At 35.2% G+C, this 16,212-nt stretch overlaps 2 protein-coding genes across 2 annotated transcripts; one reads left to right on the top strand and one right to left on the bottom strand.

Annotated features, from left to right (window-relative positions):
* Positions 1-340: 340 nt before the first annotated feature.
* On the bottom strand, positions 341-2,575 carry LOC141607312 (uncharacterized). Its single transcript, XM_074426668.1, has one exon. The coding sequence runs from the start codon at positions 2,573-2,575 to the stop codon at positions 341-343; it is 2,235 nt and encodes a 744-aa protein (XP_074282769.1).
* A 5,653-nt stretch (positions 2,576-8,228) lies between these two features.
* On the top strand, positions 8,229-9,813 carry LOC141605382 (zeatin O-glucosyltransferase-like). Its single transcript, XM_074424107.1, has one exon. It carries the CDS (start codon positions 8,263-8,265, stop codon positions 9,697-9,699), a length of 1,437 nt encoding a protein of 478 aa, XP_074280208.1. The 5' UTR covers positions 8,229-8,262; the 3' UTR covers positions 9,700-9,813.
* Positions 9,814-16,212: the final 6,399 nt, after the last annotated feature.

The raw sequence follows: 16,212 nt of genomic DNA, 5'->3' as shown, positions 1-16,212 counted from the left end.
CCCCGCTAGCATCACATTCAACCTCGAAAGGTTGTGAAAAATTTGGTAAAGCTAATACAGGTGCCTGACACAATTTTTCTTTTAACAATTCTAATGAAGCTTGGGCATTCTCCCCCCATATAAACGTCCCTTTTTTAAGGCACTCCGTCATCGGGCTCGCAATAGTACTAAAGTCTCGAATAAAACGGCGATAAAAAGAAGCCAGACCTAGAAAAGACCTTACCTCCGTGACTGTTTTCGGTGCTGGCCAGGTGCGTATCACCTCGACTTTGGACTGGTTCACCTCGACCCCCTCTTTCGCTACCACATAACCCAAGAATAGTACACGGTCCACCACAAATTAGCACTTTTCTTTTTTTCCAAAAAGTTTCTGATTTCGTAGCACTTCAAATACGAGCCGCAAATGCTGTAAATGATCGTCTAAATTCTTGCTATATACCAAAATATCGTCAAGGTATACAACAATAAACTTACCCAAGAATGGCTTTAATACCTCATTCATTAATCGCATGAAGGTGCTTGGTGCATTGGTAAGTCCAAATGGCATGACGGTCCATTCGTACAAACCATATTTTGTCTTGAAAGCGGTCTTCCACTCATCTCCCTCACGCATACGAATTTGATGGTACCCACTTCGTAAATCAATTTTCGAAAACACCTTGGACCCATGTAATTCATCGAGCATGTCATCGAGTCTCGGCATCGGAAACCGATATTTAATTGTGATATTATTAACAGCCCGTGAATCGACACACATGCGCCACGACCCATCTTTTTTTGGCACAAGTAAGACCGGTACGGCACAAGGACTCATGCTTTCACGAACATACCCACGTTCTATTAATTCATTAATTTGCTTCTGCAACTCCTTCGTCTCCTCCGGATTACACCTATAAGCCGCTTTATTAGGTAAGGGTGCCCCGGGAATAAGATCGATTTGATGTTCAATACCTCGAATGGGAGGCAAACCCGGCGGTAAATCATCAGGAAAAACGTCCTCAAATTCGAGCAATAAACTGTCGATCGGCCTGCCCGTTAAAGTATCTTTATCAGACAATGATTCCTCTTTGGCCAATAGTAAAAAGACCTGCTCTCCTTGTTCAATAGCATGTATGATCTCTCGTTCTTTAACAAACATTGCAAGGCTGGAAGTTTTTTTCTTTTTAGTACCCATGGAACGAATAGCTTGAGAATTCATGGGCTTCAAAACAATTTTCTTGCCCTTATCCCTTAATTCATATTCATTGCTTCGCCCTCGATGTACGACGTCTCTATCGAACTGCCACGGACGTCCCAAAAGTATGTGACAGGCGTCCATAGTAACAACGTCACAAAGCACATCATCGACATAAGAACCCATTGTCAAACCGACCCGAACTTGTTTTGTCACCTTTACGCTATTCCCATCGTTCAACCAATGAAGTGCATAAGGCCGGTGATGCGCAATAGTGGTCAGTCCCAATTTTGAAACCATCTCGCTCGAAGCCACATTAGTGCAACTCCCACCGTCGACAATCACACTGCACCATTTGTCCTTGACCTGGCATTTGGTGTGAAATAACTGCTCACGCTGATCCGAATCAATGGATTCAGTTTGGACCTGTAATGACCGAAGAACCAAGAGCGTATCATAATTTGGAGCCTCGTACCCTTCTTCCTCCCTCTCATCAAAATTAAACAAATCTCCCAGCTGTTCCTCTTCCTCGGCCAACTCATCACGACACTCTCTAGCCTCTCTCAATGTCACCACCCTCCTGTTAGGACACGAGCTTTGAAAATGCCCGAACCCCTGGCACTTGAAGCAACGAACCTTCGACAAACTGGTTTCCTTACCCGACTCCGAAAGTTTTGACGTGGATTTGGTGGAATTGTTTGAGTTAGGGGTAAATGTGTTTTTAGGGGAAGATATGGTTTTGGGGTTTGAGTATGGACTACTGTATTCCTTATTTGAACTCCCTAATTTATACTTCCCTTGGGCCTCAATTTTAAAACACAAATTACACAACGTGTCAAAATCCGAATAAGGGTATAATTCGACACAAGTGGCGATGCTACGGTTCAGACCACGAAGTAAACGAGACATTTTTTGTTCTTCATTTTCCTCCAATTCCCCCATTAGAATTAATTTTTCAAACTCATCTATGTACTCAGCAACGCTTAATTTATCTTGCATAAAATCCGCAATTTTACGATAAACACTCAGTTTATGTGTAGCCGGTACATACCTTTTCCTCAATTTGCGTTTTAAGGATTCCCAAGACGACAACTTCTCCTTCCCAGCGCGGGAACGCCTAGCCTTCAAGCCCTCGTACCACAAGGAAGCCCCTTTACTTAATCTTAAAAGAGCGTACTTGCACCTTTTCTCGTCACTGAGATCCTTGAAATCGAATAAACGATCGATTCTCCTTTCCCATTCCAAGTAATCCTCCGGGTTGGTACCACCAATGAATTCCGGAAGTTCCGAAACTTTGAATTCATCCGGCTTCGGTCGAGGGCCATAACGACTGCCCGTAGGGCGGTTGCGTAACAATTCTCGAAGATTTTCTAGTAACATATCATCGTCAAATTCTGCCATGATTTTCTTGTTTTTTTTTTTTTGAGTTTTTTTTGTTTTTTTTTTGTGTGTGTATAAAACCGAGAACCTAGGATCGTCTCGATTTATGGAAATCAAGAGCCGAAGCTCTGATACCACTAATGATACGAAATAATATGCAGAAGCGAAATAAAAATACACGAACGGATTTCAAGTATGATTAGTTGGTAATGAAGATAAGTTGTTGTAGAATTAGACCTATAATTCGACAACGGCGAACGAACTCAAGACCTATTGAGTACGAACAAAGTTAATATTCAAAACGCATTCGAATATAAACTGAAATTGTGCTTAGCAAGCAATTGTTTGTGAAATGAACTTTGATTACTGGATGACTGAAAATGTAAACAACAAGGACTATAAATAGCCCCTAAAAACTACCGTTTCAAGCAGTTTCCTAATGCTAGACTTAAAGCCAATTAAGGCCATTACTAAGGCAAATTAAGGCCTTAAAAACAGAATTAAAACTACAAATTGAATGGCAATAACTACCCACTAAATAAGGCATTAACAACCCCTTTATTGACCCAAATAAACAAATGTAACTTAAAGTCTTGGAATGATCATTTAGACGGATCCAATGCAGGTGAGCAAACTTACGCACCGCGCATTTGAACTCGACAACCAATCTGCCAACATCAGCTTATGACCCAACGAACCATTAGTAGCCACACCCGTCCCATTACCCGCATCAGGTTCAAATTCATTCATACTTTTTTCCTTAATCTTTGTGCCAAAATCAATAGATAACAATTGACTGAGACAGAGAGAGTATCAATTATATAACGTTTTTTTTTAAATAAAAAAAATATTAAAGCACATGGGCCGGCCTACGGACAAGGCACGAAAAGCCCATGGGACAGGCACGTCCCAAGCACGAAAATGGCTGTGCCTTGAGCGGGCCGTGGCGTAGGTTTGGATCAGTGGGCCTGACACGGCACGACCCGAGGAGCTCAATATCCGTGCCTGGGCCGGACCAATTATGGTGGAAGGCACAACGGGCCGACCCAGCACAGCCCATTGCCTACTCTAGGTAATACTCCCTATATTCAACTCCACTCAACCACTTTCCATTTTTTACGCTGTTCACAACTATCGTAGTTAACAAATTATGTCATTATTCTACATAGCTAATGCAATAAATATATTCTATAATTTGGGGGTGTGTATAATAATAACACAAATTTTCATTATAAATGGACACTATCCGTCTATAATTATAGACAGATAGTGTCCCTCTTATAAATTAAAGTGGGTAGTGCAAGTGGGGGTAAATTAAAGTATGTAGTGCAAGTGGATGAGAAATGGATACCCCCACTTGCATTACCCACTTTAATTTATGAGAGGAATACTATTTGTTTATAGTTATAGATGCTATAGTTATAGATGGATAATGTCCGTCTAAAATGAGACGGATTGTAATAATAATAATTAAATAATATGACAAATAAGTAGCCTAACAAAGCAAAACAAAAGGCGGCAAAATGTAGACAGGCTGTAGGGAAAAAACGAGATGAAACGTAAGTAACTAAGTATGTATTTTTGTCCCTTACAACAATGACGTAACAAGTGAGGTAATAATAATCAAACACTAGCGTAACTCAGAACACTTGTTTCATTATCTTTGAGACAGCGTTGGTGGATGTGGATATGATTACTCTTGGAGAAAGATTATAATGGCGGCTAAATTATTTGGGTATACGTTTATAGTGATTAAAGGGGATAATCTTTGTATTTAGTGGGAGTTGAGACATGGATGTTAGTTTTGAAAGTTAACATCCAAAATTAGCAACGGTAAAGTCGGTAATTGAGATTTAATGCTATTTGGCCAACACAAATTCTATGTGACGGACATATCCGTCATAAGCTTGCGATAGATCAAATACCGACCACATGAAGAGATAAGACAAAAGCAAAGTGCATAGGGAGTAACATTCTGTTTTGTCTTATCCAGCCATGTGAGTAGTATTTGACCCGTCGCAAGCGTATGCGGTTTAACCAAAATCCCCTATCTATAAAAGCTGAAGCCTTTAAAAGCTTCATATTGGCTCCTTAAAATCGGGGATTGTTGAAGCAATTTTTTTTTTTTTTAATTCAGGAAAGTAACCCACGTTTCTTAACCCAATTAATTACTCTCTTTCATTTCTTTTATTTCTCTCTCGTGTTTATTATTATGCATATGCTGAAAATATTCCTCTATATGATATGATGATTATATTAATATGATATGATATTCAACATCTGAAATCTGAAATAACCAAATTAAAACAAAAAATTTATACAAATTATAAATAATAATTACATACCCAAAAAAATATGAATAAATTACACTACAAAAATTACAATTCTATTACATTACAAATTTGTTTACAAATACATTACAATTACAAAATAAAACTAGAAAAATATAATAATGGTTGACATAATCTCTCAGAGTAACAACCATTCATAATCGAGATCTGATGAAGACTCGGTAACGTTAGCTAAATGCCTCCTAACCACGGTCGGTGGGGCGGCATAATAATTAAGCTGCCAATAGTTAACATAAAAAAAATTACCTTTAAATTTGAAAAAACTCCGAATGGTGACACAAACCATTCATCATCGAAACTCGAAAACATGAGTTTTAACCACTCCATACCTACACCAATAACACCATATTTCGTTATCCGCGCTTTAAATTAAAACTTAATTTAATTTTATCAAACTATACAATAATAACGCAATTTATATTTAATAAAGCAATTTAATTTAATCAAAGCAAGCATGGTATAATAAATGAAATAAGCTTAAAAGAACAAATATATCGTACAACGATATTGGTAGACAGTATATTGGTTAATCCACATTTTAAACTTTAAATATAAAGTTATCATTTTCGCATATATGATTATTTTTTTCAGATTTTTATCCAAAAATACTTAAAAAAAAGGCAATTTAATTTAATCAAATCAAACATGGTATAATAAAGCAAATAAGCGTAACGAACAAATATATCGTACGGAGTATATTGGTTAATCCACATTTTAAACTTTAAATATATCGTGTTCGTATATGCAATTATTTTTCCAGATTTGGTTAATCGACATTTTAAACTTTAAAAGTATCATGTTCGCATATGCGATTATTTTTCCAGATTTGTATCCAAAATTACTTTTTAAAAAAAAATAATAAGGCAATTTAATTTAATCAAAGCAAGCTTGGTATAATAAAGCAAATTAGCGTAAAGAACAAAAGTATCCTATGGAGTATATTGGTTAATCCACATTTTAAATTTAAACTTCAAATATATCGTGTTCGCATATACGATTATTTTTCCAGAATTGTATCCAAAATACTTTAAAAATAATAATAAGGCAATTTAATTTAATCAAACAAATCAACTTTTATGACATAATATAATACTCGCATTACTCGCTAATAATAATAGCTTTAAGACGCAAGTATACAAATAATATACGCAAAGTTTATTAAAAAGACGCCACTTTTATGACATGCATACATAAATATTAGCTCACAAACAGCCAGCGTTTTTTAAAACATGATAATTACAAACCACTAATAATTTCATTTTAATTAAATTTAAATAATAATAGCTTTATCACACGAGTAATTAAATAAAGGGAACCCGACGATGGCGAAGAAGAAGAAGAGGCAGCAAGCGTCTAAAGTCCAGTGTTTTGCCTCTGTTTCGATTAAAAAAACAAAAGACACTCCACGTTTTTTTAGCACAACATCGTATTTTAGACAAGAAAATTAAATAGAAGACTCATAGAAATCTAACTTAATTTTAATTTTAATAACATGTAAACAATTTCTTAACAGCCAACGTTTTTTTAAAACATATGGTAATTACAAAAAATAGTTTCATAATAATTATTTAAAGACACCCGACCTTTTTTTAGGACACTACACAACAACATGACTCTATAATTAAGACACTACTAAGTAACTGCCAAAATTTGTTAACTGTCATTGCAAAAAATAAATAAGTCTATCAGATTACATAGTTACATACTAAGGGGACGTTTGGTTCAATAGCATGGAATGGAATGGATTGGAATATGAATCCATAATGGTATAGGGTTCTAAATCCATTCCCTCATAAACTTGTTTGGTTCATCTTAAAATTGTAAAAGAGTGGAATGGAGTTTGATACCAAGGGTGGAAGTTGGGTATGAGATTCTAGGGGGATGGAATGGAGTTAGAATCCATTGGGTATCGAACTCCATTCCAAAAGACTCCAACCAAACAATGGAATGGAGCAAATCCATTCCAATCCATTCCAAGAGAGCCAACCAAACACCCCCTAAGTCTTTTTAAAGAATCAAAATCAAAGCTTAGTTAAAAAAAAAAAGATATTAGTCATGGAAAAAGGAAGTTGTTCTAAAATGGGTGAAAAGAGAAGAAACAGTTCACGTGAATGCAATACAAGTAAGTGATTAATGTATAATGTTCACTAATCCATAGTTCCCTTATTATTAAGCTTGTTGTGCGGAAGCGTGAATATCCCGTGTTGGGCCTCTGCTGCATCTGTGTCCACAATCCATAATAGTACGATATTGTCCGCTTTGGGCCAAGCCCTCACGGATTTACTCTTGGGCTCCTTCCCAAAAGGCCTCGTACTATTATATTTTGTATATACTTATAAAGATGATCTTCCATCTTTATTTCTGAGATGTGGGACAAGGGTTTGCACCCTAACAATCCTCCCCTCAAACCAAGGACCATCATCTTGACTCGGACCTTGACCTCCATGGAGAACTCCCCACACCATGCAGCCCCATCACCTAGACACCCGCAACCTCCCCTTAAACGACACACCATGTGTCTCACGGGGCTTGTGCTACACTTGCGTACCAAACTCCTCTGCATCCAATATACCCTGGACTGGTCCGAATCCACTGCCTCAGCGCGTCACACCGGACCGCCTTTTTTTTTGGACTTACCATGGACCGCTTTTGTTGCCTCCATTAAGCCTCGACCCACCCTCGCCGGTTGGCGATCTTTCTCTTGACGGCTGCCGTCTCAACGCCGTGAGACCATGTCGCTTCTCGCGAACATATTAGCTCTCCCGAGCTATAGAAATTTCCACGTCTTATAGTGTAAGTCCACCTTCAAGTCTTGGCACGATGAATCTCGTGTGTAGACTCTAGCCCAAGTAGAACCTTGGGCTCGATACCACTTGTTGTGCGGAAGCGTGAATATCCCGTGTTGGGCCTCTTTCGCACCGGTGTCCTTCTGTCCGGCCCATAATAAGACGATATTGTCCGCTTTGGGCAAGCCCTCACGGATTTCTTTCTTGGCTCCTTCCAAAAGCGCCGTCTTATTATATTTTGTAGATACTTATAAAGATGATCTTCCATCTTTATTCTACCGATGTGGGACAAGGGTTTGCACCCTAACAAAGCTTAATGTTAAGATTAAAGAGTCCAAAAACTTTACCATTAATGATAGAATATACTTAACTCATTTATTTGTTTCCGTAATTTCGTATCTAATGATAGAAATTGGTATAAAACCTAGTACATGGAATAGTCAAATCCAATATAGTGTGCCTGAGTGGCTCATACTAATCAACGTATAACGTCAAACGTGATTGCTAGAAATGTGCAGTATAAAACCTGCGAGATTCCTTAACAACTCAACTCAAATACTCGATCCCAAAAATGAATGGCCAAAAATCCCATAAACCACAAGTATCAGTGGTTATGGTGCCCTTCCCAGCCCAAGGTCACCTTAATCAGCTCCTACACCTCTCTCGCTTAATATCTTCCTACGGTATACCAGTCCACTACGCCGGCTCCACCACCCACAACCGCCAAGCCAAACACCGCCTCCAAGGAGGTAACAACAACAACAACAACAACAACAACAACTTAGGAGGTAACAATGACATCCATTTTCATGATTTTCAACTTCCTGCTTATGACTCTCCCCCACCCAACCCTCACTCCTCCACGCATTTCCCTTTACACCTGCAACCGCTCTGGGATGCCTCTATACATCTCCGACAACCCATTTCCGAGCTATTACTAGAATTGTCGTCGAATTCCCGGAGAATTGTCGTCATTTATGATAGTCTAATGGCTTATGTTGTCCAAGATGTAAGAGATATCCTTAATGCTGAATCATATAGCTTTGTTCCTTGTGGTGCCTTCACCGTCTTCTTAGGCTTGTGGGACACTATGAACCACGTATTGCCTTTTGAGATTGATGCTAATGATGTTATTCCGAGTTGTAATTTACCCTCGAACGAAGGGTGTTTTACACCTGAGATGGAGAATTTCATAGCTGAAAATGTGCACAAGTTTGCCGGTTTGGAGAATGGAAGTCTTTATAATACGTCGAGAGTGATTGAGGGTAAATATGTGAAATTACTTGAGAGATTATCTGGTAAAAATTGTTATGCAATTGGACCTTTTAATCCTGTTGAAATATCGAAACCCAAAAGCGAGATTCAAAGGCATAAATGCCTAGAATGGTTAGATAAACAAGAGAAGGAGTCTGTAGTATATGTTTGTTTTGGGACAATGACATCGATAAGTGATGAACAAATCAATGAATTGGCAATTGGATTAGAAAAAAGTGGTCAAAAATTCATTTGGGTTCTTAGAGATGCTGATAAAGGAGATGTTTTTACTGAGAATGAAACGGTAAGAAAGCTGGAGTTACCAGAAGGGTACGAAGAAAGGGTGAAAAACAGGGGAATTGTGGTAAGAGAATGGGCTCCACAGTTGGAAATTCTAAGTCATTCTTCAACAGGTGGGTTCATGAGTCATTGTGGATGGAACTCCTGCATGGAAAGCATTAGCATGGGAGTAGCCATGGCAACATGGCCAATGCACTCTGATCAGCCTAGGAACGCCGTTTTTGTGACACAAGTGCTCAGGATAGGGACTGTAGTCAGGGAATGGTCTCGCCGTAGTGAGTTGGTTCGGTCGAGTGATGTGGTGAGCGCGGTGACAAGGTTGATAGCATCCGAGGAAGGGGCGGAAATGAGGAGAAGGGCAGTTGAATTAGGTAGCGCTGTTAGAACATCTATTGCTGCTGGTGGTTCCTCTCGTATTGAGATGGATTCTTTCATTGCTGAAATCACTAAATGATGTTTTGACCAAAACATCTTACCCTTTTCGTAAGGGAATTGCCAAAGTGGTAATTTATCCCTATATATAACAAGTTTTGTTACCCGTGAAATTCACGGGTTTGTTTATATACTAGTCTTATACCCATGCAAATTTGCACGGGTTAACTCTTATAAATTTTGCTATGACTAAATAATATAATAATAATGATTTAAGTCTTCTAAGAAGTGATCATATTTAAAAATTTCATTTTGAGTTATTTTTCATTTGTCATTAGCAAGTTGTACGTGATAGGTCTACCCATATACTTTTAATCAAATCCTCGTGCCCTTAAACACTAAATAAACTAATAATGTCATTTACTACTCATCACGGTATAATTGGTTTTTAATATAATCCCCGTCCGACCGGTGACTCTTATCATTTTTCACTTAAATCCCAATTTTTTATATTTAATGTAAAACTTTGTGGTTGCATGACTCCTTTAATGACATTATTTAAAGGTTGAAAATTTTAAATTTGAGTTCAAGGTAACTTTTTTTTTTTAATCTAAATTTATGTTTCCAGATTGTGTTTCATTAGTTTTTCTAATATTTCTGAAAAAGATCTTCAGAAATTTCACGTGTAATATTACTTTTACTGATGTTTTTAAGTAAAAATGTGTTTCGCACAATAAGAGCCTAAACTCGATCTATCTTTCCGACTTAGCCGAACTCCTTAGATTCCACGGTAACATTGTCGAGCGCGCAATCCCTATCTTGTTTATACCACTTTTAGATGATTTAATTTTTTTAAAAAACTATTTATTCAACATGAGAAAGGGAAAAAAATAAAAGCGCTAAAAATAATTTCTTACTTGTATTTTTCCCCCAAATTCAACACGTGATCCGCATAGCCTTACTTATTTGACACGATCATTTTGACCCGATCAATGACCCAACCTATCTAACATTCCAACACTTTTTACATGCCTTAATCGTCCTACAATATATGGTTTCGTTTCAGTCATATTTTGTTATTAATACTATATGAAGAATGTTCCTTTCATTTGAAGTACCAAACTTTCTAGAATGAACGCATTGAAAATAAACTCAGTGCAATATAACTTAACTAACTAACTTTAAATAAAAATCAAATAATAAAATAGGCAAATGAATATTAAAACGGCCCAAGTCAGAAAGAGATAATAATATCCTTCTATCAAGAAAATAAGTAATTTACTGATATCATTATGTAGCAAATTAAAAATCTAACATGATAGCCTTATCAGAAAATATATGAAATAAATATCTTTTCTTATTATCGTTCATTTGGTTTCATTTCATCTACGCTTTGCCATTGCGCCTCATTCTACCATCATCTATATTTCCCTCTTTCCTCATTATTCCATTAATCCTCTTCATTCTTACTCAATTAATCTTGGGTTTTGCTATATACAACCCACTAGTTTACGACCCGTGCAAAGTTGCACGGGCGTGTATAGATTGTATATATAAAAATTTTCGTAAATTCTTAGATTTACAACATTGTTTTGGTTTCTTATTTGAGGTAATTGATTTCCCATATGTTATATGGAAATTATATACTTGACAATTACAATTACAAATACAATACTTCTATAACAGTATAATCTACATATTTAAATTATAGTATTTTTTTTTTTTTCAAAATAACATTAGTATTAAGAGAGTATTAATTGTAAAAACATAGTTACACTCTTGTTGTATATCATGCTTACACCCGTCGTATCTCATATCTTTGATTAGAGCATGCATATGCCGACATGTTTACACCTATGTTAAAGCATGTTAATAATTTCAAATATCGGCAAATTTTACCATATAGGATAAGTTTTGAAATGTTTGCACAAAAATTAAAATTGAAATGAGGACAAAATACAAAGTAGAATTACGAATTAAGTCAAAACAATATCAGTTAACGTATACACTTGAAAATTTGGCATAAAAGGAAAGAACGCTTATGAGTTACACATTATGATATCTCCATAAATTATTTTCCATTTGATATACTAATCAGTATATATAAAAGATCATACTAAAACCTCTCTGAGCTTTTGAAATTATTTTACGACCCGTTAATCGCGAAACATATTTGGTCTCTATGTCCCATAACATTACTCGTGTCTCATATCTTTTGATGTACACATTCAAAAGTCATAAACTAAGTTGAATTTATTTTTTAGTTTCAAGGTATTCAATATTTGACGGGTCGAAATTGGTACAAAATAAATTTGAAAATCAATTTGATGTTCATTTTTGTTAACATGGTGGGATCATTTCATAGTCAATATTAGTTGTGTATGAGTTAGTAGATATAAATTGATGATCATTGTGGGCCATTTGATTAGTGGGCTAATGAATTTTGGTAAAATTGTGCTTAGTAGAGGTGAGTATTTAGGCGGGAAATTTAAAAAGATGTTTATGGTTTGTGTTTTATTATTTATAAGAAATAAGAAATTGATCACTTTTATCAATGTAAGTAGAATATAGACTGGTAAAAGTGACCAATTTATAAGAAATAGTGAACATTATGTGTAAAAATGATTGTTTTTTTTTTTAAGTAGACACTGTTAATAACAAAATAGTGGTAACTTTTAATATCAAAAGCTAAATTTTTTCCATAAAATGGTCATTTTTATGTGGTCTCACTATATTAGGGTATCATATCATAGTATAATTTGTGATTGAGAGTTAGGCCATTGACAATCTAGAGTGTAAACCCCTTATTCATGTTCTCTAATGTTAAATATACATCCAATCAAAACTCTCTAATGCATACCCTTTAATCCTTTATTAATGTTTAAACAATGTCAACCTACTCATAATCAAATTTCATTCGTATAAATTGCATTAACTAATAAAAAAACTTGAGGGAGATCGGAGATAGTCTCTAAATAAGTTATTGATATAACATTGTAATCATTTATCGTTTTCATGACCCTTATATAATTATATTGTTAATCATGACTTGAAACGACTCTTTAACTTTGTATATATTCTTATAATAAGTGTACTCATTTTATTTTTAACCATGTTTTCACCTGTTTTATTGCTCGTGGTACTGTTTTGTATTATAATTATAAAATAAGCTCATAATAAATTTATTGTGAGACCTTCTCTAAAAATATTTACCCAATGCTTCTCAAATTCAATTTGTTAGTTGTTACATTATTCAATTTACTCGTGCAAGGAAAGGGGAGATGCTATAATAACATGATAATCGAAGATTGGCAACAAATCATTAAGTTCATAGTAAAAAAAAAATTAATCAAGATACTATGGCAATTGTTATTGTTTTATTAATTAGTATAGATAGTTAGATTGAAAGTTATGAACACTTCAACATGACTGGCCACTTTAACAAATAACTATTCACACCGGTTTAAAAACGTAAAAGGAATGATTTTGAAACTAACATTATCTAAATTGCATGATTAAACAATATTGTCTAATCGAGTAAAAACATGATACTTAAAAAATTTAAATTCATGCCAAACAATTGTATATACTATATAGGATATGAAAATTATTTTTTAAAAAAATCACAAAATTCTAAAAGTAATTATGATATTATGGAGACCTTAAAATATAGAGAAGTTAGTAAAAACAACAATAAAATATGGTGGTAGAAATTTTATGTTAACAACATAAAATATATTGGGCTATTTAGTTAGTTGGCCTATTTTTAAGAAATCCTAAAATCTATGTTAAATGTGGAGTGAGGTTTTGGAGGGGAAAAAAATATGTTATGGTTGTTGTTTTATTATTTTATATAGATTGGGTTGTATTTAATCATTTAATATATTCCATATTTGGTATCAAGTTAGGAATTTAAGACTAAATTATACACAACCCAATGCAATTAATGCATATCTTAAGAATTTTTTTTCATATTTAGTTCCTTAAATACAACTCATTGGGTTGTATATATCAAAACCCATCCATTAATCTTTGCATCTCAAAAGTCTCTATTTCTTTCATTATTTTATTCAAGCATTGCATACCCAAAAATAAATTGTTAATTTCACGAGCATTTTTGAGTTTTAGTTTTGAGGTAGGCACCCTAGCATAAACTTGAGTCAATCATCTTATTTACATGCATGAGAAGTTAGTATTTTTAGCAACAATGATTATGTTGACAATCCAACTCAAGAGTAATAAAAGTTTGTAACTTTGGATTTCTCTATTTAATTTGATTAACATCCCTATTTTTTTTATAAAAAAATTATAAAATATACATTTATACTTAACATTAATAAGTCCAAGTTATATTGTCAACGTAATCATTGTTTTTTTTTTTTTTCAAAAAAAAAAAAACATCATTGATGCGTCATTTTCTTTATTAATACTCCATAAGTAATAAGTGATGAAATTAATAAATTTGTATTTGTAACTACCATATTTTTATTTAAATTTTGTACAACATTTATTTTAGTTTTCAATTTCAATTAAAGTAGATTTATTCCTTTGAATGATATCATGGTTAGAGCATGTACAATAGAGAGGATTGACCCTCCTCTTAACACTCTCTCTCATCTAAGAGGAGGTCATCTCTATTGTAGAACACACATGAAACATCCTTTTAGCAAGAGGATGAACACAACTTCCTCTAAAATTATAGGATGAGGAACATTGACCCTTGTGCCAAATATCCAATCAATTTTTTTTATGTGGGGTTTTATTAATTTTATTTTATTTTATTATAAGTTAAATTATAATTAATTGTGGAAAAGAGGAATAAGAGGATCCTCTCTATTGTAGGAAATTTTATAGAAGAAGAGGATGTAGATGATGAAAAATGGGTTGGATGATAGAGAAATTGAGTTGAACAAATGAGAGAAAGATAGATAAAAAATAAGAGGATTATAATGTCCTCTCTATAGTACATGCTCTTACTAAACTAATTTCGATTTGTCAGTTATAAAGCATATCAAATCTCTATAATTAAGTGATCTGAAATGAAATAATATTTCTAGTTATGTTATTTTATTTTTAGTCGTATTAATGATTACATGTTCATAAATTATACCCATAGTGTAAATGGGGTTTAGTAATTGCCTCTACAAATAAACTTCAATTTCCTTTTGTCCCACGTTACTATCGTATGTTTAGCAAAAGACTATAAATATAAAAGAGAAAAATTGAAAAGGTAGAAAAGTGCTGTAGAATTGTTGAATGTTAAAATTGAAGTTAATGTCTCTGAGATCATGGTGGTGTTTTGAAGTAGAAAAGTAATATTTTTCCCTTAAATTAAGGAGCCAATCAAAATCTTTTAAAGGCTTCATGTTACGAGATAATATGTTTTGATACGATTTCAATCCTCGTATATTTTGTATATCTTTTATTATGGTTAGTTACCATATCTCGTATATTGTGTCGGTAGAAAATATAGGGTTTCGGGTCCATTGTAAACGATATATATGCGTTGTTATGTCTTTGTACGAACACACACGAATACAAGAAAATCTTTTCCCATAACAATTCTTTTCATTGTCTAATTTAACATGGTAATCAGAGCTAGGTTCATCTAGCATCTTATGAGTGGTAACGTCAACGGTAACCCGGAACCCGAACAAAACCCTTTCGCAGCAGATTTCGTTTCTGATGCGGATGAAAGTCCTCACGCAGTTTCTGATTTCGAAGCTGACGATATGAAGAAAGATGGTAAATTGAGTCCGTATTTCCTTTCGACTGCCGACAAATCTGGAGACAAGTTGATTGTCGTGGAGTTGAAGGGAGAGAATTACGACGAGTGGTCTGTCAAGATGCGGGGTGCACTGCGTTCAAAGAAAAAGGTGGGATTTATCGATGGGACGATAAAGAAACCGGCAGATGACTCCGAAGACCTTGAAGATTGGTACATGGTCAATGCCATGATTGTTAATTGGATATTCAACACGATTGAACCGGGTCTTGGTTCATCGGAAGAAGCCAAAGCCTTGTGGGACGATATCGAGCAAAGGTTCAGCGTTGGGAATGGTCCAAAGTTGCACCGCATAAAGGGTTCGATCGCTGTCTGTAAACAAGGCGAGAAAGAGACGGTCACTGACTATTTTGGTCGCCTCAAAAAGCTTTGGGACGATCTCGATAAATACGATCGCAATCCAGTGTGTAGTTGCGGTGGTTGCAAGTGCGGAATAAATAAACAGTTAGATATGAAACGCGATGAGAGCAAAGTTCATGATTTTCTCTTGGGAATTTCCCCTGTCTATTCTACAATTGCTTCAAACTTACTTTTGCAGGAACCATTACCGACCCTGAACCGAGCTTACGCTACTCTGATTCAAGAGGAAGGGGTTCAAGGTAAAGTTGTCAATATTGCAGGAGCTCGAGGAGGCGAAAACCGAGCTGAACCCATGGGTTTTGCAGCGCGAGCTACACCCGCGATGAATGTTCCCAGGGCAGATGACATGAATAAGCAAGAGTCGAAAAATCAAGGTCGACCTTGGTGTGAAAAGTGCAAGAAATATGGACATGTTATTGCTCGTTGTTTTGATATTATTGGCTATCCGAA

This window comes from Silene latifolia, chromosome 10, assembly GCF_048544455.1.
Source record: "Silene latifolia isolate original U9 population chromosome 10, ASM4854445v1, whole genome shotgun sequence".
Lineage (NCBI taxonomy): Eukaryota > Viridiplantae > Streptophyta > Magnoliopsida > Caryophyllales > Caryophyllaceae > Silene > Silene latifolia.
The sequence above is the reverse complement of the archived record's forward strand: the minus strand, read 5'-3'. Positions and strand labels throughout refer to the sequence as shown.